We start from the raw sequence: 24979 nt of genomic DNA, 5'->3' as shown, positions 1-24979 counted from the left end.
GGCACTGCTGACTCACACTCAGCTTTCCATCGACCCCCTGGCCCTTTGCACAGCGCTGCTCTCCCGTTCCCCAGGCTACACACAGAGCCAGGGCTGTGCCGTCCCGGGTGCGGACTGCTGCCCTGGCCCTGGCGCGGTCGGTGACTGTCCATCTCTAACTCGCCGAGGTGTCCCTGCGGAGCAGAGGGCTCTCTCTGGAGCGGTACCTGCCCCCGTTCTCCGCTCGGGGACACCCGCAGTGCCTCAGCTCAGCCGCCTTGCCCGGTGCCGCCGCCGCCGCGGGCAGCTCGGAAGGGGCGGGCCGCGGGCTCTGCCCGCCCCGGTCGGGCGTGTCCCGGCGGCGCTGCCGGGAGGGCGGCTCCGCTGAGCTCGGCTGTCTGTGCCCGCGCCCAGCCCTGCGCGGGGGGAGCTGCTGCTCCGGCTTTGTGGTTGCGGCTGCGGAGGGCGGCGGTGCTGCTGCGGTTCGCGGGGAGCCGAGCCCCGGCGCGGCAGCAGCAGCAGAAGCAGCCATGGGGCTGCAGCCCCTGGAGTTCAGCGACTGCTACCTGGACAGCCCCTGGTTCAGGGAGCGGGTGAGAGCCCACGAGGCCGAGCTGGAGAAGACCAATAAGTTCATCAAGGAGTTGCTGAAGGATGGCAAGAACCTGATCGCCGCGACCAAGAGTGAGTGGCGGGGCGGGGGAGCCGCGGGGGCGGCTGCCCGGCGCCGGGAGCTTTCGCCTTTGAGCCGGCGGCGCTCGCCTTTGTGGCACAGAGCTCTGCATTGCCCTTCTCCAGCCTCTCCCTTGGCTTCCCCATCAGCCGCTTGGAGACGCAGGTCCTCTCCATTCTCCGCGGAGGGGAATAAGGGATAGAGGCGGTGGCAGCGCCGGGTGACTCCTGTTGCACTGCCCGGCTCCTGGGCCGGGCCTGGCTCCTGTGTTCGGCGGTGCCGAGCCCGGCGCGGCCCCGGCTGCCGTGCGAAAGCCGCGGGAGGACGCGGTCCCAGGTGTTGCTGGCGCGCCGCAAACTGAGCGGCTGCGAATCGCGTACCTGGCCCTAGCCATGGCGTGCCTGTGCGCTGCTGTGCTGGAAATAGCTCTGTCAGAAGAAGTGTGCTCAGGAATTACCTGACTTAGTTGTGTGCTGGCAGCACTGCTTGCCACTTCTATGCCTTTTGCCTCTTAAAACGTGATTTTAAAAATCGTTAATTTTGCGTTTATTTGCTGAGTATATACGTAGTGTATATAAATAGTTAGCTATAATGTGTTTTATGTGGGAGTCATGTTTTTTGCCTTGAATAACCATGTTCAAGCACGTTAGTATTTTTGTTGTTATTTTATTGTGTATTTTTTTCCATTTAACATAAGACACAGTGGTGTAGTCACCTAAATATTTAGTAGGAAGATTTGCTATACCAATTTTTCAAATAAACCACTAATACAGGACTCTGGCACTGTGTTCTCAGAAGTGCATAGCACCTACGGTATGGTGAACTTCTGAAGCCAGGAAACCATGCTGTCAGGATGTTTCCATGAAACTGATAGGGTTTTGGCTGGTGGTTTGAGCAGTGTAGCTGCCTGGATATGGTTAAGTTTTTCAAACTAGAATTAACTCATTTCTGTAGATAAAAACCACTGTTTTCTGGTTTTGTCTCTGGCAGAAAATGCCGTATCAAATGTCACTTGTCTGTAACTATTATTCTTTGACCAGTTAACATTCAGTTACTGCAAATTGTGATCTTAGAGGATTATTCAAAATCTGTGACTTGAAGTGTCAGTATAAATCATTTTAACTTGGAGTGTACAATAAAAAAGTGTCTCAAAATTGAATAAGAACAGTAGAGGGAAATCATTCAATTTCTCTTCCTTAAGCATCTGGACAGTATTTTGGCAACTGCCCTGAGCTCTCAGTTGCTCATGTACAGTAATGTATACATAACTTAATTGGAAAGCATGGAGCTGGCTGTGGTGAGGAAAGCCCCAACTCAAATGAGCACTCTGTCCACAGCTGGGTGTCCACAGCATGCCAGAGTCCTGTGCTGGTAAAATGGCTTTGTGTGCAGTGCTCAGGGTGCTTTCCTGTGTGTGGTGGAAGCCAAGTGTGCTGGCCAGAGCCACTTGGCCTGAGAGGACTCCATGAAATACTTGGGCTAGCCCATGAGGAATATTTACAGAGGCTAGCTGAGATCCTGCTTGTTCAGATCTGAACACTGCCTTCCTTTCTGAGATGACAGCCAGAAGGTTTATTCTTGAGTTTAGTTGCTTTACCTTATTCTAACAAACATCTTCAGCCTACAAAGTACAGACAGGTTAGACCCTTCTTCCCACATTTCAGGTTTCTGCAGTTGCCTCTCCTCTTTAGAGTGCCCTGAGTGACAGGTTTGAAGCTGAGTTGCCTTGTGCTGGTGCTGTTGAAGCACTGCCACTGTTCAACAGACATTTAAAGACAAATTGGAGTAGAGGAAGCACAAGAAGCCCAGTGGCTAAAACCCACGAAAACCCCAGTGGTTAGGGTATTGGCCCTCCTTGTGTTTTCAGAAGAAAACGTTATCATCTAAATTCTTTGAGGAACCTGATTCGTTTGCTGTCAGGAAACCAAATGGGATTAGTATTTGTTCCAAAAACCCAGCTTGAGAAGTGGTCTAGACACAATGGTCTATTCATTTGTGTCCAAATTGCATTTTCTGCACAGAGAGTTTCACTGCAATTTTGAGAATGTGATAATAGAGCAGGCTGTAGTGAGCTTAGATGGTTGCCTCTTAAACAACAGTTCCTGACAATTTTTAGAAAATTGGTTTTTCTGAACAAAAAATATCATCTTGATAATAGCGAAAATATTCCTGTTTCTAGAACCAGTTAAAATATCAGATTTGCACCTGGTGTAATTGATATGAGAGTGTGATAAGCTGCTCTGAGTGGTGTGTAAAGTATAAAACATAGTCGGTGCACTATTCTTGAATTTGTGGTAGATGTGTAATTTGTGGGACTGCAGTAGACACTGTCAGCATTTCCCTCCCTTAGCAATTTCCTCATTTCACTTGTAAAGCTAGCAGCAAATGTTATGGGGATTCTTTAGGTGTGAATAACTGATGCAATTGCACAGATCCCTCTTCCTGTCTGACAGGCAGCCTTGTAAGTGACTTTGATGCTGCCTACACTGGGCTACATCTTGACAGGTGACAGCAGACACTGCTACCACTCCCTCTAATTCATAGGAAATATCAGTGTCTTGCAGGGCACAACAGTAACATGATGTGGATCTTCTCACTGGCTCTTTTCCATTTGTCTCCTCACTTGTATGAGATGGTATTTTTCACCTAAAACTCAGCAGAATTAATTTTTGTTAGTACAGGACTATACTGCTTAAAAAAGAAAACAAAAAAAAAAGCCAAAATAATTTGCGTTTTTAAATTGTTCAATTTCCAGAGTGAAGCATACTTCAAGTGTATCTTTACATTTTAAAGTTTCAGTAGTTTCAAGAATGTGACAGAAAGATAAACAAGAGTCGCTCAAAGCTGTCTGTTTCCTGTGTAAGGTTATGAATCACCAAGTTGTCTAGTTCAAGCTAAATATTGGAAGGATGAGTAAACAATAGGTGGTTCTTCCTTTTCTTATGACAGTTAAGTGTCATAAGTGTTTAAACAGAGTACAAACCCATTTTTTCTCTACTGTTACTAATCAGTAAATATAAGTGGTATACACATATGCTTTTTAAAATAGAAATGCAATATTTCTTAGGGGATTCCAGTTCAGTTAAACAAGTTAGGATCAATAGAGTTTATAAATCACTTCTGGATGGAGGTTCTTGTGCCTCATTGAAAGTGAATTTAAAGGTGCCTGATGAGAGAATCCTTATTCTGAATCATGAAAGAAATGTAAGAGGTTTAGTTCTGAGCTCCTAAAAATCGGCAGTGCAATTTGTTGGAAGCTAAAGAATACAGTAGATAAATACTATATATTTAGTCTGAATTCTTCTCCCCGCGTTGAACCTACGCTAAGTCTCTTCACACAAGTGTAAGATTTTTGGGGGGTTTTTGAAGATATTTTTTTAAGTTTTTTTTTTTTTTTTGTATACCTGCAGCAGAAGCTGTCACTGCTAATGAGATGCTAAGTGGAGTAGGAAGAGTCAGAACAAGTACAGGTTTTGGCCCTCTCACAGGGCCTTTGCAAAGGATACTCACGAGTGCATGCTCACAGCTGTCCACGTGCCTGAAAGCAGAGCCTCCCATTCTTGGATTTAGGCTCCAATCGCAGCAGAATTCTGTTTGAGTCAACTGCAGTGACTTTGTGATGGGCTGGTGAAGACAGAAGATGCAGTGGGCATCCTGGCTATTCATTGCAGCCCAGTATACCCAGTGACTGTTTCTAATTGCCATTTTCTTTTGTTTTTAATGGAAGAGTTATTTCTTGCACTCCTCCAGACAGCATACAAAATGGCAACCAAATTTATTTTATGTGTAGAAGGAGTTTGTCGGAATATAGAGTTACTGATGAGTATTTGTTTTAACAAAGATGACTGAAGAGCCTAATCCAAGCCCCGGTTTGGTACTTGAGTTGTCCAAACCCATATGCTTTTTCTTGGCCAGTTCTCTTGGTGTGTGGTGGTGGCTGACCTTCCAGACACTGCTCTAGTTAGATTTTGGCCTGACATGGTGTATACATTATTATGTAAATGTAAAAGCTGTGGTAATCCACATACTAACACCACATAAAAACCTCTCAGACCACTTGAGCTGTGGTGCATTTTTTTCTTAAGCACTAATTGTCTGTTTTTTAAAGCTTTCCTTAATATAATCTGCAGTTATGAAACCATGTGTAATGTGTGCCAGCTTTCAAAGTCTTAGGAATTTTTTTTTTGCAACAAAAATGTTCTACTGACATTCCAGTACATGTCAAAGAAGTAAGATAAAACCACTAACATAGGGCTTATTAATAACTTCTAGACAAGAAATGGGCATTTGCTAAAGATTTAGGTAGAGTTCAAAGGTTAAGTAAAAAGTTAATGCTATTAACTTAATGGGGAAGGGGGGAGTATTGCAAGAGGGTTTTAGTTGAACTTGTGTGCCAAATTTCCTAAGTCAACTGAGGTTAGTTAGGGCTCTATATTTGATTATTTTGCCTTGAATTCAGTAAAACCTCTGAATTAATAAATCTTTACATTTAGCATTTTAGAAAGCGATTTTATTTTTCAGTTAGTAACTCACACCCAGGCTTTATTTCTATTGTAAGGCATGCTTTAGGTGTGATAACTGTGGGCAAATCAATGTTGTATGGGAATGCTCTGAGATTTAAGTTTGAAATATACTCAGTATACTTGAAATATACATGCCAGGGCCACGTTAGATAAAAATTACTTCAAGGGCAGTATTGCAAAGGCTACTTGAGCTGTATGTACCTTTAAAAACCTGCAGCTTTCTATTGGAAGTGTTTCCATTATTGAGCTCATTAGCAAACTAAGGCAAACAGGTACTTTGGGGCCCATCTAAAAGAGATTTCCCTTAAGAAAGAACTGCTGATAATAACGTAATAAAAATAACATAATAAAATGTTGTTTTTCCCTTCCCTCCAAGATAATTGCCACAGCTGAGGCCTAATTAACTATGACAGCACTTTATTTTTTTTTTCTTTTCTGCTTGTAGATAAAATTGTTTCTGTACAAGGACCAGGGAAATGCTCAATTTAAGAAAGTACTCTAAAGAACATTTTGTTTAGCTCCACCCCAAGTAGAGCATTCGTTACTGTGTCAGTAGCTATAAAAAGTGTCAGGCTCATTCTGTGGAGGATGCCAGTTTGTCAGCTTGAATCTCATCTCTTCAGCTTGAATTACTAACTAGCTCCATGACTGTCTTTGTCCTGGAGATGTTCCACTGTTCATTTTTTTTTCTGTATTGAAAGCAGAGCATTGTGCTACTGAACATCTGTGATATCAGAAAATATGAAAATTCATGAATTTATATGGATTTTCTCAGTTCTGAGAGATGAAAAGAACTGTCTTTAAATGAAGTGATTTTGTCTTTTAATCATTTGGGGACAAGGTATAATTTTTCAGCTTTAGATAAAATGTGTGAGTGGTCATTAAAGAGAGCATCACTTATAAGTGTAATTGTCAGTCTGCAGGACAAAACAAACAGAAATAAGTTTGTAATTTTTAGAGATATTGTCTAGTAGATCACATTGAGAAGGTTTTTTTTTCTTTAATTTTTTTTAAATGACAAGACTTTTAGAAAGGTAACTTTAGAATTCTATGGAATCTCAGTCTATCTTAAGGAGTTATAAAAAAAAGTGGATTAGCCCTACAGTCTGTCAAGTGCCAACACCTGCTTACAATTAAGAAAAAAGCCCACTGCTAAGGCTGTAGGTGTATGCTCTTCCTAAAATGCTCCTGTGCCTTCCAGCTCTGTATTGCAAAAATGTTGCAAATTTTAGCAAGCTGACCTTCTGACACTGATAACACTTCTCAAGTCCAGTCTGAAATAACTTGGTAAATTTAATTGAGGCAGAACATCTCTTTTTTCCTGGCCCAGATGTTTTTCCAAGGGGGAAGGAAGGAGGGTGCTATGGTGATTTTTTTTTTTTTTTTTTTTTTTTTGGGAACAGCAAACAGGCTGGGTCCTCTGCGGGTGCTTTAGACAGGAAGCACATGGAGACATGTTTGGACTGGCACTGAAGAGCTGCATCCCAGTACTTGTCTCCTCCTTCCCAGCTGTTTTGTAACATTACATAATTAATGTGTAAGGTTTACATTGACTGTAGTGCTTTCATTTTACAATGCCAGCCTCAGTCACTACTGCAACACTTAGCACATTAACCTAAAAACCAGGGGCTTGGCTGTTTTAGAGAGAGAGTTCACAGCATGTGAATCTTGGCAATGTGCTTAATGTTTTGATAGTGTGGGTTGTGGCTTCTTGAGATAATTTTTATGATTTGCTCATGTCTGATGGGGCTTCCTTTTGTGTCTAATGCCACTTTTCTGAGTTTCAGTATCATATTTACTGTTCTATGACAGTTGTCCTTTAGATATTACAATATGCTCAGTGTTTTGGTTATCTTGTAAAAGTCTTCAAGTTTACGAGTTAGCTAATTAAGACACTTGGAGCAATTGAATGTTTTCTGGAGTATCTAATGATTGTAAAATACGTGATCGGATAAACTTGGGCATATATTGGCAGAATAATTTAAGAAAATACTGTTCAGGGAATGTAACAGTATTTCTCTGCTGGTGGTTGCTGCCACCCACTGTAGTTGTTAATCTTAATCAGCACCTAAAAATCTGCCTCGTTGCTAAGTCAAACCCATCTCCCTTGCCAGATTTAAACTCAGCCATCAGTTTTGCAATGAGTTGAAGCAGGCACTTGTACTCCATCCCAGCAGCTCCTGTGGAGGTTGTTTTCCTCTGGGTGTGACTTTGATGGAGAGAGGGCAGTAATTTATGAAGCCCTATATTATACAGCTGGGATAAATGTGTGCCTTCTGTCCAAAACATGTCTTGGTATCTCACTGGGAAATAAGCTACTGGAAAGTGGAGTGTGTGGCATGTTTTACACTATCCTCCAATTCTTTTCCTAAACAGATAATTTTGGCAAATTTTGACAGATAACCTCCATGTCATGTTGTTTTTCCATACCTGACTGTAACTATGGATGGAGCTTCTTGCAGATACCATGTTCTTTGTCTTTTACTCCTTCTACTCTGTTTTTTTCCCTCCCTTTGTTGTTCTTTTCCTGTGTGTTTGCTCATCTTTCAGGATAAAAATAGAAAACATCCAGGCCCTCAGAAGCTATGTGGCCATCATAGGCCAAGGCCAAATCAGAAGTTCCTGTAAATCATTCATGCTAGGCTTGTCCTTTGTGGGAAAGGAGCAATGTGAAGGGAAAAATTATCTCCAGGGATGGAAAATCACAGTGTTATTAAACAGATTGTGGTTTTACTACAGCCCAGACCTTTGAATAAACTGTCTGTTGTTGCCTCTTTAAATGAGAGGACTGGGCAGGTGGAGGTTATTGGCTCACTAGGTAGGTCAGAGAGGGGCTTTGTCTCTCAGTAGATCTGGTTGTTACAGCTTGCCTGGGTCCTTGTCAGCTTTTGTATGTGCACCTGGCTGGTTGGGACTGCATGTCCTTGAAGAGGGAAAACAATGCTTTGTTTAATTTGGCAGGGAAAATTGAGTATCCAGGATGAAACTGAGCTTTGTACCAGAGCTGGGCCTTGAAGGACATTGTAATATGTGGGGTGTCCAGGAATAGGTTCTCAGCCACTTTGTTGCTGCTGAATGGTTTTTAGCTTTGAATGTGTCCATTTCCCCCATTACGCATGGGGGCTTAGAAATAATGAAATAATTAATGTTGAGGAGTATGAAGTTTGTCATACATTAAGTGTTTAAGCCTTATTGTATCAAATCTCAAATATTGGGATGTTTTCCCAAGCAGAGAGAGAACATTGTATTTTTGTTTGCACCTAGTTGATCAAGGGAGGCCAACTGATGTAAATGTTTTGGTTTAATCTGTGATTTTGTCAGTCATTAGAGTTGCTTACTTTGGAAAGTATTACTAATGTTTGAATGTATGTGTGTTGGAACAAAAAAATATATGGAAACTTGTAGCATTTTTACATAAAAGTGTAATTGCTGGAAATATGCTTCTTCAAAAGAAATCCTGCTGCCTTGCAAACAGGTGGAGGGAGCATGCTGCCAGGTCACAGAGGACCTGACACAAACTTGTGAAAATATCATTTTGACAGTGGGTCCCAGTTCTTAGAAATCTGGTGTGGGGCTGAGCTTCCAGTTTATGCGGATTAACAGACTGTGACTGCTGCGTAGTGTCAGCCTTTGGAACACATCAGTGCTCTGAGAGCAAAGCCGTGTAGCTTGTCCATGCCTTTTTCCTCTTAAAATCCTGGGTTGTAAGTTCTCTGTTGGAGAGGCCTGGACTGACTGACAAACTCAGTCACGAGCCAAAGGACTGTTTCTCCAAGGCTTTTGCCTGTTCAACTCCTCAGGCTGCAAGCTTTACAGGAACAAAGCTGACTTTGTCCAGTCTGCTCTCAAGCACTTGCTCTGTGGTAATATTACTGTTCTTTTATTGTGCTTCATTTTATGCTTTCAGTCATTTCAAAATGCACAGTTTCAAATTTCTGTTGTGCCTATTGTAGCTGTTCCCTTGTTCCAGGGGATTCAGCATCTCTGTTAGAAGAAATCAAGCTACCTATAATTATTGCCTTTTTTTATTTTAAATAATGTTTAGCAGTGTCATGGCTTAATCCCAGGTAACAACTGAGAATCACACAGCCACTTGCTCATTCTCCCAGCTGGGGAGAAAATTAGAAGGGTAAAAGCTAGAAAACTCCTGGGCTGAGATCAAGACAGTTCAACAGGGAAAGCAAAAGCTATGAGCATCCATCAGTAAAGCAAAACAAGGAATTATTCACTTCCCATGGGCAGGCAGGCAGGTGTTCAGTCCTTTCCAGTAGAGCATGGCCCAGTCATATGTAAGGGTTACTTGGAAAGACAAATGCTGTTACTCCAAATATTCTTCCACTTCCTCCTTCTTCTCCCCTCTTTATATATGGAGCATGACACTATAGGTATAGAAATTCCTGTTTATCAAACATGGTTTCATTTTATGACAAGGTAATGCAGCTAGTTGATCAAGGGAAGCCAGCTGATGCAAACATTTTGGATTTCAGCAAAGCTTGGCTAGTGTCTGTCACAGGGTCCTTCTGCACAGGCTGTACAGACAGACCATGCAGAGGGTGAGCACCTGGCTCACAGGTTGGGCACAAAGGGCTGTAGTGAAGCGTGTGGACTGGAGACCTGTCACTGGTGGTGCTCTGTAGGGCTCCATCTTAAGCCCTGTGCCCTTCAATGTCTCCATTAAAACTTGGATACAGGACTGGAAGGGATACTAAACAAGTTTGCAGATCACACAAAACTGGGAGGAGCTGGTGACTCCCTGAAGGCAGGGAGGCCCTTCAGAGGGACCTTGACAAAATAGTGGGCTGGGCAGTCACCAGCCAGGTGAAGTCCAGCCAGGGCAGATGCCAGATTCTGCATCTGGGATGAGGCAACCCTGGGTGTACGGACAGACTGGGGAATGAGGGGCTGGAGAGCAGCGCTGTGCAAAGGGCCCTGGGGGTCCTGCTCGATGGAAAGCTGAGTGTGAGTCAGCAGTGCCCTGGCAGCCAGGAGGGCAACTGTGTCCTGGGGGGCACCAGGCACAGCATGGCCAGCTGGGCAAGGGAGGGCATTGTCCTGCTCTGCTCTGCTCTGCACTGGGGCGGCCTCACCTCCAGTGCTGGGGGCAGTTTGGGGTGCCACAATACAACCAAGATATGAAGCTGTTGGAAAGCATCCAAAGGAGGGCAAGAAAGATGTGGAGGGTTTTGAGGGGAATCCATTTGAGAAGTGGCTGAAGTCACTTGGTTTGTTCAGCCTGGAGGAGACTGAGGAGAGACCTCATTGCAGTCTTTGACTTCCTCATAAGGGGGAGAGGAGGGGCAGACACTGAGCTCTTCTGTGTGGTGCCAAGTGACAGGATGTGAGGGAGTGGCCTGAAATTGTGTCAGGGGAGGCTTAGCTTGGATGACAGAAAAAAATTCTTTCCCCAGAGAATGGTTGGGCACTGAAATGGGCTCCCCAGGAAAGTGGTCACAGCACCAACTCTGACAGAGCTCAAGAAGCATTTGGACAATACTCTTGGGCACATGGTGTGACTCTTGGGGATGGTGCTGCGCAAGGCCAGGAGTTGGATTCAGTGAGCTTTGTGGGTCCATTCCAGCTCAGCATATTCTGTATAATTCAGTCAGTTGGGGTCACCTGTCCCAGCTGGGTCTTGTCCTAACCTCTCGTGCACCCCCAGTCTCCTCACCAGCAGGGCTATACAAAAGCTAGAAAAGGCTTTGGCTCTGTGTAAACCCTGCTCAGCAAGAACAAAAACATCGCTATTACTGTCACTGTGTTCAGCACAAATCCAAAACTCAGCCCCATACCAGCCACTATGAAGAAAATCTACTCTATCCCAGCCAAAACCAATACAAGAAGTAGAAGAATCTAATGTTGAAATGTTCCTCTCTCCCATGGCTATTTTTGTTTTGTTTCACAAAACACATCTATGTGTCTTCCAACACCATTACTGCTTGTCCCACGAGGTTCTGTAGGGCTGTACCTGAGGGGGAAGGTTGCCATCCTGAGGGGTAGGGAACTAGCTAGTCAAGGGTGGAAATTTATTGTTGGCAGTTGTGTCTCTTCTGTCACTGCAGTTTTTTGCCATGTTTTGTGGAGGAATAGTTCTAAGCTCCAGACACGTAGCTCAAGTTTTTGTGTAGTTAGTCTAATGAACAAAGGAAATGTTTGTGTTGCATCCTTGAATGTCACATGTGGAACTTGGCCCTCTATTTAGATGAATTTTGCTGGGGGCCTACAGTGAAACGGAAGGAGATTGGAACCCAGTGAGCCAAGTAGCAGCCAACCAGCTCTGAGGGTATTGATGACTAGAAATTACCTTGGAGAGGGCTGAGACCTGAAAACAAGCAGGTTGAAGGTCTGTGAGAAAGATCAGTCACACACAACATAACAGAAGATTTTGCTGTGTGTATACAAATATTGCACTGTATATGTACTATGTGATATCCAAAATGCGAATTTTATTTGGAAAATGTTGCTTTGAGACTCAAGAGAAATGATTCTTTGTCTTCACTTACCTGGAAATTCTGTTTCCCTTCCTGCCTCCATTACCCACTGTAATATATCTGTAATTATAATGTGTCTTGGGTATGAATTCCTCTTTATTAATTTACAAAAACACCTTATATTTTGATGCAACATAGTTTGTATATATAGTGCAATTTTTTTTTTTAGTTGCTGCAAATAGGTTGCTGCCAGTCTTGAGGATCTTTCTATAGTGGTCATGGTTCATGTCTGCAAAGTTACTTCTCTTTTCATACACATGAATAATTTTGTGATATAAATGAAAAACCAAGCTGTGTCTAGAGAAGTGGCTTTGCGAGCAGCTTTGGGCAAACTGTTCACTAGTTTATATCTTTCTTTTCATCACTCTTTAATCTGTTGCTTCAAACTTAGGCTTATTAATCTGTTAAGCATTTCATTAATATTGAAATGTCACAAAGAAGTGTTGTGTATGACTCCTTTCTGCATTAGGGGAGGCTGTTCTTTTTCTGCAGTCATGATTTGAATTGAGCAGTAGATATAAACTTCTTTTATCCTCTCCAAGTAGCTTACTACAGAATGTGAGAGGAGAATGTTCCATATTCTCCTGCAGTCATGTGGTGGCCATCTCAGTACGGAGGGCATGGCAGTATGAGCTCAGAAAGCAGCTGCATTGCCCTTGCCATGCAGACTATTCCAGTGGAAATTTCAGTCAGCAGTTTGGCTTTTCTAAGGTTTATAGCATTTCATCATTCAGTTTTTTTTTAATAGAAAGCATGCAGATGTGAAGAAAAACGGGTATGCCCACCTCCCTATAACACTTCATGGATGTACTGAAGTCTAGTTCAGGTTGGTAAAGTTACTGCAAAGCTTGCTTCACTGGGGAGGGTTTTTTTTTCCTCTTGTATGTTTTTTTTGTTGTTGTTGTTCTTGAAATTAAAGTGTTTAGAAGGAAGCTGGCTTTAATACCTTATTCGAAATTAGCTTGGCATAATTACCATCAATGCATTTAAAAATTGCATTTAGGAACTAAGATGTCAGGCAGGAAGAGCAGTTTTTTTTGGATGGGGCAAGCAACTGGACCACACAGGCAAGTAATCTGATAGTGCGATAGTGTCTCCTCCATCACTTTACTCTGATACACAGAAAGTTTTTTTCAGTGGAACTTAACTGCGTTTGTAAGCAACAGGTAACCGAAACTAGTAATCAAAGCCCCTCCTGAAACAAAAGCTTCTGATACCACAAAAATGTCAAATAACTCCCAAAGAATTCTATCAACATTTATTTCAATTTCAGTCCTTTTGTAAATAAAGTTTTTTGTATGTGCTTTCCATTCCTGTAGTGATAGCTGTGGTTTGCTTGCTTTTAGAATCTTGAAGACTTGTGAGCAGATGAAAGGGATTGGATGCTTTTTATGTGTCAGGTTGGATACCAAAGCCTTGTTAAGAGAATTTATCTTGAAAGAGTGTTATCTTTTGCATAAGGATGCTGTTTTTCATAGGGTTTCAGGAAAAGAAAATTCTTTCTTTCAGTTTCTATTTTAAATATAGAATATTTCCATATTTAACAGTGGTCTGGAGGTGACCTCACATATCATGAGGACATTATTGAATAGCCTTATTGGAACATTGCTTCCTAGACCCTATTATTAGTGTAGTAGCTGAGAGAGATAGGAGCAGCTGCTGAGTTTTGTTCTGAGAGCCTGGGTGGGTGTGTTGGGGAGGCATTCCCAGTGACAAGCAGAGGCACTAGGGGATGCCAGGAAGGAATTTAGTTTGGAAAATAATTGACATGAACTCAGTGTTGGTGATTCTGTCTCTTCTTTCTCTGTCTTCTGTCTGAGAGGTCTGAGTAGCGTAACTTTTCAGATGATTCCTGCCATAGTCAGCAGAAATTGTTACCTTCTTCACCTCATTTCATGTCTTTAGCTGCCTTTCTGGTGAACATTTACAGAGCAAACTTAGGTGAATGTTCAAGTTTAAGTATTAGGGATGAGCAGCAAAGGTCTAATAGGCATGGGTTTTAGCACATGCTACCATGGAGACATGCTCGTGCTTCCTAAGAGGTTTTGGGACAGAACAGTGGCTGAATCAAATCGTCTTCGAAGCATGTACCGCTAGTTCCTTGCTAGGCTTTGGAAAAGATACCCTCAGACCAGGGTTGCCAATGTCAGTTGAATTTTTAGTCACAGCACAACAATTAGAAGGGTCTAATCATGTCTTTTGTGTCTATGTAAAAATTGATGTCCGTATTTAGTAATGTCAGAGGAAGAGAGCACATCAGTTCTCTTCTGAGGAGGGGTGTGGTGGGGTTTCTTTCTCACTTGCTTTCTGTAACATACTTGCTTGTTCCCAGTTGCTTTGCTTCCAGAGAGGGACCCATTATACTGCTCTCTAGTGCAGTTTGCCTCAGCCTTTTCAGGTGATGGATTCTCTAACCTTTTCCAGGGGGAAAAAGAAAAAAAAAATACTGTTTTGTATAACATGATAATATTTAATAATATTGAATTATAGCATTCATTTATTGAGCATCATTGAGTGAATTTGTTAATTTGTTTTCATTTTCCCTTGTGTTTTTTGATTGCTTAAGCCTGTTGAATTTGGTTGCTGGCAGTCACTTTTCTCGAGTTGCCTTTTGATACTTCATGGACTTCTCGTGGTTTTTGGATCAAAGCCCGTGGGAATGTTTTAGTGGTATGTGCAGTATAGGGAGCTGAGGATTCCTTGGTGTAAACAGTTCCACTCATGTTTGTTTTCTTAAGTTATAATGATGTTTGTCTGTGAGCTGGTTTAATGTTTGTTTTCATTTCAAGAAGATACATAGTTACAGCTGTAAGTGGGTAATGAATGTCAATAGAGGGAATTGAAAGTTGTTGTTTTGTGTCCCAGCAAAATGAAGCATATCTGTCTGGCAAAGACTAATTCTTCTGCATACTCTTAGTGATACCAGATACTTAGGAATTCAAGTTAGAAGGAAATTCCTTGCTTTGCCCTATACGCCTGCAGTGAACAGCTTGGTGTGGTTGGGATTCTTGATAGCATGAAGCTCCTCATTTAGGGTTTCCACTGGAAAAACCCAGTAGCAAGATTTATATGCAGAAAATGTAATCAGAAGAATTAAAGGTGAGTTTATTTACATATGATCAGCCAAGTCACAATCTATTTTAAAGTCTTGCTAATGGTTTCCTGTGTTCTATTTGTAGCACTGTGGTTTTTTTGTCAGGTGAAGTATGTGCACATTATAGCACATTAATATGAGATTGTTCTTTAAAATAAGCAAATCTCTGAACCTATATAGCACTTAAAAATCCAAAGTGTGTAAAGCATTTTAGATGGGAACCTTTCAACATCCTGTGCACTAGGTTGGGCTGTGGCTCTGTTTACACATAGCTGAGGTGAGAGGCCAAATGATTAGATAGGATTGCACATCAAGCCCTCACTGGAGATGGAGTTAGTTATTAGGAGGCCCTGACATTTAACCTTTTACCTATGCATTGGCATATTTTGTTTTGTCAGACAGCTTGGAGACATTGGGATTGTGCTGTAAATTGTGAGAGTTTTGAACTGCCCATTGAATTCCCTAACCAGTGATCAGAACTGTTTGGTGTAGGTTCTTGCAGATTTGAAGTGTGTTGGATTTTAAATGCTTGGTTTTACTGCACAGTCATGTTAAATGTTCCAGCGAGGGGGTGATGTTGTCTGTTTGATTCTTGGTACTTTCTGGAATATGAAGGACATGGAACTGTTCTTACCTTGGTGCTCTGACAGAATTTTGAATGTTTGGGCTTGTGCTGGTTGGAAATATACCGCAACTCCAACAATTGGTTCCAGAACTACATCCAGTCAGGCAACAATCTCCCCACAGTGCATAGTTACAGTACAGTGGCTTTGGCTTCTCCAAACCTCACCCTGAGCAGCTCACTCAGGCTGGAGGTGCAGCTGGCTGTGCCACCCTGTGCCCGTGCAGTGTCCCTTGGCTCAGCGCTGCCTCTCTGCTGCTCCTTACTTCCCTCTGCCTCACATGGGGCCAGAGCCTTTGAAACTCACTGCCAGTTTTGACTCTGTTTTCTGCTTTTCCTATCAGTGACCCTACCCAACTTAAGTCTCTGCCCTTACAGATGGTTACTACTGACACCAGTCCTAAATTTAGCTCTAAATTTTTTCTTCTGAACCCATCCTTAGTCCTAATTTGGTGATTGTAGCCTTTAGCAGATACAAGCCAAGAAAGGAAATTTTCCCTGCCGATTCTAACATCTCTCATCATCTGGCAAACCTCTGCTGAACCCAGCAATGAGCATTCCTGCTGGCTGCTATCCAGTCCTAAAAGTAATTGACTAAATTTTTGGATCCTTCTCTTGCTGTCTGTTGACAGTGGTAACTAATAACAAAAAAAAAAATCTGAAAGCCTTGCAAGTAAATCCTAGTTCAAGTCTTGCCCTAACACAAAGCATGTGGCTCCTGCTGAACTGCTAAATGAGGCATGAACTAAATCTTATTTGATTCCATTGTTTTATATTGATTACATAGGGATAAATGTCTTAGAGTAGTGTGAATCTCTGAAAACCAGGAGTGAAGATTATAGAATGTATGTAAAGCCAGTCTGCCTTTTATTTCCACCAATGGGAAAGAAGATAAAAAATTGAGAATCGGGAAGTATTTGAGGTTTTTAATGGGCAACAGCAAGCCATATTAATTGTAAGTTGCCAATAGTCGCAAAGTTTTCAATTTTTAAGCTATTTTTGTATTAGTAATTTTACTTGCCTTATAAAGTATTTTTTAATCTCTGTTACTAATAAGGACAAGAGGATGGTTGTGCTTTTAGTTGACATCAGACCAAGAATACAAGAAGTTTGTTTATGCAGAGGTTCCCATTTGCAGATGCCTGCTGTGGGATTGAGACATATCAGGAGAAGATTCCCCTCCTCCTTCCCACAAGCTCACATGAGAAAGAAAACATGAGTGCTTTTACTTTCCCTTTGCATCCATGTAGCTGATTGTATGTGAACCATTGTCTCATCTGTCTTGATGGCACTTTAAATAAAGTTTTAAATACAGAAGGATTAGATAATGATTTTATATGTATTTTACTGAGAGAAATTAATTTTTGTGGGGAAAAATATATCTTCATTTACTGGGCTGTAATTGAGAAATCACCATCCATTTTCTGCCCTCAGTTCTATAGAATCTCTGCAACTATGAGCACTGTTCAAAACTTAGTGCACTGCCTTTGGCTGGGAATCTTACACAGGTCTTTGCTATGTTTTACTTTGTTTTGGTATAAGTTGCTTCAGTGTAGAAATAGGGAGGATCAGCTTGTGATACTCATGTTTGGTTTTATTAAGTGACTGTTACTGCTAACTCTGCACTCTAAATAAATTTGAGACCAAACCACTAGTTTTGAGAGTGTGGTCTGGGCTGGAGAAAAGCCATACTGTTTTACTGTGGGTTTTGGCCACAGGAACAGAGAGGTCTTCTGAAAGGAGTGAATCTGATCTTATTTCTATTTTTGTTTAAAGGTTTCCTTCTCATCAGACTCTGTCTCTTGACATCCCAGGGCATCTCTTCTTTCTCTTGCATCACCCCACAATTACACAGTACTTTGGTGACCATTTTTGTGGTCAGTAACATATGTTAGTACAAGTTGCACTTCCAGCTTTGAATGTGCCTTTAAAGAAGATGAAAACTAAATACTTGATAATGAGTACTGAGGGCCCATGTCCACCTGGGTGCAAGCTTGTATTCAGGGTCTTGCACACACCCAATGCAAAGCTGTGATGGTAGAAAATAGAAAGGCCCTGCTGGAGCTTCCAGAGGAAAAGATACTGATGCTTTGCAGTACTGGGGCTTGGGTTTGATATTATCTCTTGCTGCCAGTGCAACCGCCCTGGTTAATACAACTTCTGTAAGGGCCAGAAGCTGTCTGTGAGAGACTTTGTCCTGTGCTGGAGCTTTTGGTGCAAAGTCTCAGGCACTACAACTCCCTTCTGTTAGCTCTCCTGTGCCCTTGCAAAACATTTGCTTTCCCTGCCTGCTCTGTTTCTACCCCTGGAAGATGTACCTGTCATTTCTATTTAAACAATTAATTGTATAATTTCTGTACACAGAAACAAAAGAGTTGAAGTATAAATTATTGCAGAACTTTTATTGTAGGGCCTCTGAGGAAAATGGATATTGTACTTTCCTTTCTTGCTTTCCACTATACTGGACACTTGCTTAATCAGATGTGCCAGCATGCTTCCCCTTGGGTAATTTTCATTATCTTCTTAAGTTAGACATTTCTGTTTAAAACACTGCCTGAACATTTAATTGCTTTGGATGGGTATTTTTGCAGGAAAATCGTGGTAATATGAGTTATGCTTATATTGTGTTCCCATGAACTCCAGATACTTGGATGTGTGCTTGTGTGTTGCATCCTGGTATCTGTGTACCCATGGCAGGAAATGAAGGGAAGAAACACCCACTAACTAGAAAAACTTGTAATTCAGTCCTTACACTTCTTTGATATGCTGTCCCTTGCTAGACAGGGTTGTTATTTGAATTGCAGGATTTGAAGTTGAGGGCAGAATAGCCTGAAGCACTCTGTCATACTAACACAGAAGCTTTCATAATTAGTACAATTAATACCAGTATAATTTCTGTTGCAGTCATCATGTAGGAAAAAAACCTCATTCATTTGACTGTAAACATTGAGGGCCGTATTTCTTACACGTTGTGGGTCACTAAATTCCTCACGGTACTCAGAAGCTTGCTAGACTGAGATTATTTATGTGAAGTGATTAATTGGGCAAAACTGTCAGCAGAACTGCAAGCCTCAGTTGAGCTGGGTGAGATTTTTTTATATACCATGGCCTCCACTAGGGTTCTGGCAAGTGAACCTTTCCTAAATAATTTGAAAGACCTTGTCAAGCTGTCTCTGATAATTAGATGTGACATAGCTAATACCTGAAATACAGGCAGGACAGTCATGTGGCCAAATCATGGCTTGTCAGCAATGAATGTGTTTGTATTGGGTTGCCAGTGTTGTTTTTGAGAAGGGAGCATTGCAGAAAGAACAACTAGAAAAAAAATGTGTAGGTGCTTCGTCCATTCTGTGCTAAAATAAAAGGCTCTTGTTTTGCTATGCCAAATGGTTATTTATATATTTAATTAAAGCATAAAAAACTTTCCTTGATTGATAAGAGTAGATTAGGAGATGTGCAGACATTGTGAAATACTTCAAACATTTTAATTCTGAGTATCCGAGAGTCACAGGATGAGTTTAAGCTGTCAGTCCTTCCTAATGCTGAGGAACAGCAACATGTAACCATCTATCTCTTTAGTTTAATACTGACCTCATATCCCCTGTCTCCCTTTTTTAAAAAAAGTTGATTATAATGTTTGATTAAGTGAGGCTGTCATGCAATGTATTAGGTGCTGCTGTTGCTTTCTTTAATGACTGGGGAGGGATGCAATTTAGAAAAAGAAAGCAACTAAAACATGAGTGTGCAGAAGTGTCCTTGTGCTTGATTGCTGAAATTACAGATAATATGACCAAGATCATCTAACTGTTGGAAGAATCCTTTAAACAACCTGGGATTTCTGTGGGCATCATTTCTGCAGAATAAATGCACAATGTGCAAATGCTGGCTCTTGAGTTTAAGGAAAAGCATAAACAATTATTTTCTGTTCCCCTAATGCCTTTCTGTGTTCTTCAGATCAAAATTTGCTCATTTATATTAAGAAATGAAAATATATTTAGCTTACTGATAAATGAAAGAGAGCTGCTTTAAAGTAATTCAGAAATTATTCATATCATAGGCAAATTCCTAAGAGAGAGACAGGGATGGTAAAGTACATGATGCAACATGAAGTAAAAATTCTTCTCTTCTTTCCTTTAAAAGAGCTTTGGATGAGTGTGTTTTTTTGCTTTCTAGCTTTGAGATTTTCTTTATTTTAGTTTCCTAGTATCAGAGGAAAGTCTTTCTGGATAACTGGCAAACAGGCTAAATGGATGTAGTCAGAAATAATTGTGGTTGCTTTCAACCAAATGTGGCCAGTTACTCAATTGCCTTCATAATTCTGTCCTCTGCTTCTTAATTTGTTTGGCTGCACGTTTTATTTTTTTTTTTTCTTCTAGCTCCAAAAGAAAGTTCACAACTCAAGGAAAGAATAAATTGGAGCAGTTAGTGGTGTTTTTCTGAAATGCACATTCCTGCAGGTAGCAGGAGTTGCACCAGTTGAGCAAAACAACTTTGCTTATTGATGTTTTGCTTGGAGCTACAGAGTGGATTATGAAATTCCTGGAATCGAATGAAACTTCAAATATACAAAGCATAAAAACTATGTGGTGAGCTTATGGCTTGTGTTATCTGAAGGCTTTGGGGAGGTTTTTTTTGTGTTTCCAGTTTTCTCTAACTCTGTCAGGCCTTGGACACAGAGAGAATTTGAGTGTCTGTGACTGGAGCCCCTTTGAAAGCTTGAAGAAAGCCAAAGAAAAGCTAAGTTTGCAGCTGTCTAAAGCAATTTCCAGCTGATAGCCTGGCTTTGTCACACCCTGTTCTTTATTATACAAATCTGGCTGCTGGATTGCTTTGGTGCAGTGCTGTGCAGCAGCCAGAGATTCCTTTGGTCCAGTCCATGGGAGGTTAGAGTTGAGCTTCCCTGAAGAAGTGATAATTCTGGTTTATGTTGTCATTAACCCCACTGTTTTTTCAAATAAATAGAAGATAAACTGGAACAAATGTTTGTATCTTATTCTTATTTGGCCTGTTTGGCTGTATCACAGCATATTATTTAAGCTGTGTCACAGGAGGTGGTAGTGTGACGTTATTCCCTCCCTCCCGACCACCAGTGTATTGCTAGCTCTCTTTTTTCCTTTTGTTGTCCTTTGGTTTCTGTCCAATTTCTGTGATGTTAGACTTTTTTTAACCAAGAATAAAGCAAACTTACCAGGGAAAGGGAGTTTCCTACTTTACGAAAGTGACGATATGATCCATGAGAGAATTTGTGCTATAAAAAACTTAAGAGTATTATTAATACAGACTTCAACCATTTTCTTTTTCCCTGAAGATGCCTAGATATCCTGAGAAGTGCTAAAATGCCTTCAGGTTTTCCCAGAGGCTAAGAAGTTTAGCTAAACTGTGTGTGTGCAGAATTGATGGGGAAACTTACTGCCAGATGCCTGGTGAGATTTCCCTTCCCTCAATTAGCTGCATCCTGTCACTACTGCAAAAGACAAACTGGTGACTTCTCTCTAGTTAGGGACTAACACTTAGAAAATGCCAGAGGAAGCTCAGGTGTGGCTGTAAACAAATTAAACTGTTTCTTGTTTCTATGAGTCCTAAGCTCCTAAAATAACCCTTTAATGGCAAACTTGTTAAAGTTTTTAATAAATATTTACTGGTTTGTCTCATGTACTTGGATGGTGTGAATGTGACTTGATGGGCATGTCTTCATAGCATGATGAAGAATTTGTCAGCTAGAGGATTAAACCGTCTAGTTACTTGTGATCTAAGTCAGATATGAATCTGGTGATCTGGATAATGAACCCCCAGCTTGTTGACAATTGGCTTGCAGTGGACCTTCACTGTAAATTACAGCATTTGTTTAACATTATGTACATGTGTAAAGTTGCAGCATAATCCCTTTTTCTTTGGTTGTAGTATTAAAGAGAACTTAAAAAAAATATTGTGAAATACAGCTAAGAAAGGAAAATTGTATATAAAGACACTTGGTTTACTCTGAGGTTATGTTTGGGTCATTCAACTTTTTAAAAGAGTAAAGACTAGGGATGAGGATACTAATTTTTTGTATGTAGTTAAAGCTATTGCTTTACACATGCTGTATAGAGTCATCAAGGTTAAGATTTATAGTGGCTGTCTATTCTTATATTGGAAGATTTGATTAAATATTTGTTATATTTCCATCTTCAGGTTGTGTTGGGATTATGCCAGTGCCTGTAGATTGATTTGCCTGAAAACATAGATTCCTCTTTTCCAAAAGTACTTTTTTTCATTGTACAGATGACTTTTCAAAGGTTTTAATTGCGGATTAATGCATTTTTTTTTTTCCTGAAGAATAACTAATGCTCCCTTTAACATATAATCAGTGTGAGTTCTGCCCACTGTTTTAAAACCCAAGCATTTAAGATTCGTAGGTGTTCTAGTGATATAGCTGTACCCTGTTTCAATACCAGTGCACCTGTAGCAGAAGTGGTGAGAGGAAGATGTGGTGACCTGAATAGCTGAATATATTGTTCACTAATAGATTTTATGCTGCTGATAAGAGGCTGAGGTACCTTCCTGTGTAATAGCTGGGGCACAGCATGAGTCAGTGACTCTATCAAAGTCTATTCATGGGCTGGAACATGAAACAAAGTCTCTTGAGCCTCATTCTATTGTTTTGTGCATGAAGCCAGTTTTCCTAATTCATTGTTTCGATTTCTACTTTTAAACAGAATTTATGCCAAGTCACTTGAGTACTGGCAGACATACACTGCATTTATTTGTTTGTTTGTTTGTTTTCTCAGGGCATTTCTTTAGTGTGAAATCATTGCCGCCTGCTCCTTCAGAATTCCTGCCTAACTACAGCTGTTTTGAGCTCGGGATGCTCGAACAGTGGCAAGTACATGAAGCTAGGCAGATAGTTTGCAGCTGGGAGTTTGCAAACATACAGTCACCGGTTTGATTTGGGAGGAAGGTGTGTTTCTAGTGCTGTGGCCAGGCTGATGTGTGCAGAGAACATGGATGTGTGTGGCATTTGCCAGCTGCTGAGCTGCTATAAATGATATCATCAGAGTCACACTGTCTGTGTCTTGCTCTGGATACATGATTTGGCTTCAGCCAGCAGCAGGTCAGACTTGCTTCATGTTTGAATCCCGTTTTCCTTGCAATACTGGCCCTCAGTTTGTCCTTGTGGCTCTTAAAAGGATGAGTGTGCTTCTTCCATGTGTACTGTGTATCCTTGGTGGTCCTTTTCCCATGGTTGCAGGATTTGCACAAGCCCAGCGATGGGTGTTTTCATCTTCATTCCACATTTAGTTGTGAAATCACATTTGCACATGGTGGTGTAGCAGAAATAAAGGTAGTGCTGCCACTGATCAGGGACTTCAGTGATGTCTGTTGAATGTGCAATTTGATCAAATTACCAGCTCGCTGGTTCTAATACACGGTCTTTCTTGGAAAATAAATCCTAATGATACTATATCCCAAAATAGTGTCAGTTGGTGTTTCAAAAAAAACCAAAACCTGTTCTTTTGGGCTTTTAAAAATCTATTTCCCCCATCATCATCTGACATTACTTGCTGGGTTGGATAATCAATACAAAGACTTTGAGATGCCTTAGAAAAGATTGGCTTTAGTTGCTATCTGCTCCTCTGCATGCATTTCTGCTCCTTGGGAAGTGAATTCTGTGTTTCCAACTGTTTTTTTTTGTTTGTTTGCACTAAATGCACTATTATGTTTTCCCTGATCTACTTCTGGAAATACTTGGTGAAGCAGGGCAGAGTGTTGGCTGTGTGTTGGCCTTTTTCCAGCTCAAACACCCAGCAGTCACATGTGTAGGGGTTATCATCCTCATTTGAACTTTGTTCGGGCTTTTGGATGTGATAAATGCTCCAGGATCAACATGACAGCAGTTAATGAAACTACAGGTCATCAGAGTTTGTTTCTGAAGTGGAAACTGGCTGTGGGAGGGGAAATGTATTTCCTGTTTCTTTGTAATGTGGAAGCAAGGGATCTGCCTGGACTGTGTTCTGCTCTCCAGAGCTGCAGTGTTGCTGCAACACTGCTGTGCTGCTTTCGGCTGAATGAAGTGGTGGAGGAAGGTGGGGAGGAGCTACGTGGTCTTTGATGTTTAGTGGTACATGTGTAGTTCAAGATGCTGTGCAGTAAATTTCTGGATGCTTTGTGTAAGTGGTTCTCATGTTTGTATCATGGCTAGGTGACATCTTCTAGTGGCATGAAAATAGGAGGGAAAAATAAAGTTTCATTTCCTGGGGTCACAGGCACTTTGTTGGGCTGTGTGCTTACTATTGGAGTATCCTGGGCTTCTAAAGCATGGTGGGCAGCAGGGGAGGGAGGGGATTCTGCCTCTCTGCTCTGGTGTGATCCCATCTGCACTGATGTATCCAGCTCTAGGCTCCCAGCACAGGAAGGTCATGGACTTGTTGGAACAAGTGCAGAGGAGGGGGATGCCAAGATCATCAAAGGGATGGAGCATCTCTCCTGTGAGGAAAGGCTGAGAGAACTGGGATTATTCAGCCTGGAAGAGTAAAGGCTTCAGGGTGACCTAATTGCAGCCTTCCAGTATCTGAAGGGAAGTATCTCATCTCATGAGAAAGATGGAGAGAGTATTTACAAGGGCATGTAGTGACAGGACAAGGGAAATGGCTTCAAATGGAGAGACAGTAGGTTTAGATTGTATTTTAGAAAATAATTCTTTACTGTGAGGGTGGTGAGGAACAGGTTTCCCAGAGAAGTTTTAGATACTCCATCCCTGTAAATGTTCAGTGCCAGACTGAAGAGAACTCTGAGCAACCTGGTCTACTGGAATGTGTTACTGCCTGTGGAAGGGGTTTTGAACTAGATGATCTTTAAGGTCACAAATAATTCTATGATTCTATGAAATATGTGATAGTGACTAAAATGTGCCTTCTTGCAATACTCTAGAGTACATGATGAAACAAAGATTATAGGATTGGAAAAAGTGAGTTTACTAATTGATTATTTCGCTTTGGCCCTAAAGGTCTGATTTGAGCATGTTTATATTATGAATAGACTACACCGTGTATCCAGCAGTACATTTTTATATATCATTAAAATTAGCCATCTACATGTGGAGTCAGACCACTATGCTCTCAGTTTGTGCTTGTGTCCTGCCTTCACTTTTCTTTATTCTTCCCTATTCCCCTGGTATTAAATTTGAAATTTCTTCAGGTAGTCCAAAAAGATAAGACCAGTTTTCTGTTCAGTCTTTCAAAAAGCCTTTCAAAAAGGCTTTTGTCTTGACTCTCTTTGTTGATTACTAGAAAATGCTTGTGGCCATGTAAGCAAAATATAAACAAAATATCTGTGTCTTAGCTGTGCACCCAACTAACATTTCTGCTGTAGTTGCAAGTATGCTGACATTGGTAGAAAGAATTCGGTAAAAACCCAACAAATACAATGATTTACAGTCTTTTTTCTTAATCGATCTATTCCTTATGGAGAGTTACAGTTGTAATGCTGGTGTGGGAGGTGTTACTACTGACCAGGAAAGATCCTTGATATCTGTTCTCCAGCAGTCATGTGGATTTTCTAGATTTTCTCATCTGTCTCTCAGTCAACCAAAATAAAAAGAAAGATAAATAAAAGTCAGTGAGT

At 41.3% G+C, this 24979-nt stretch overlaps 1 protein-coding gene across 2 annotated transcripts in view; it reads left to right on the top strand.

Annotated features, from left to right (window-relative positions):
* The first annotated feature begins 342 nt into the window (after nucleotides 1-342).
* Nucleotides 343-24979, top strand: part of ARHGAP10 (Rho GTPase activating protein 10) — a 140003-nt gene continuing 115366 nt past the window's right edge. For both annotated transcript variants that reach the window (XM_039698429.1, XM_039698428.1), the window contains exon 1: nucleotides 343-663. In XM_039698429.1, coding sequence (XP_039554363.1) covers nucleotides 510-663 — 154 coding nt within the window. In that variant the 5' untranslated portion in view covers nucleotides 343-509. The remainder of the gene's footprint in view (nucleotides 664-24979) is intronic.

Source organism: Passer montanus, unplaced genomic scaffold (assembly GCF_014805655.1).
Source record: "Passer montanus isolate IOZ18808 unplaced genomic scaffold, ASM1480565v1 scaffold125, whole genome shotgun sequence".
NCBI lineage: Eukaryota > Metazoa > Chordata > Aves > Passeriformes > Passeridae > Passer > Passer montanus.
This window is presented reverse-complemented; position numbering and strand designations above follow the sequence as displayed.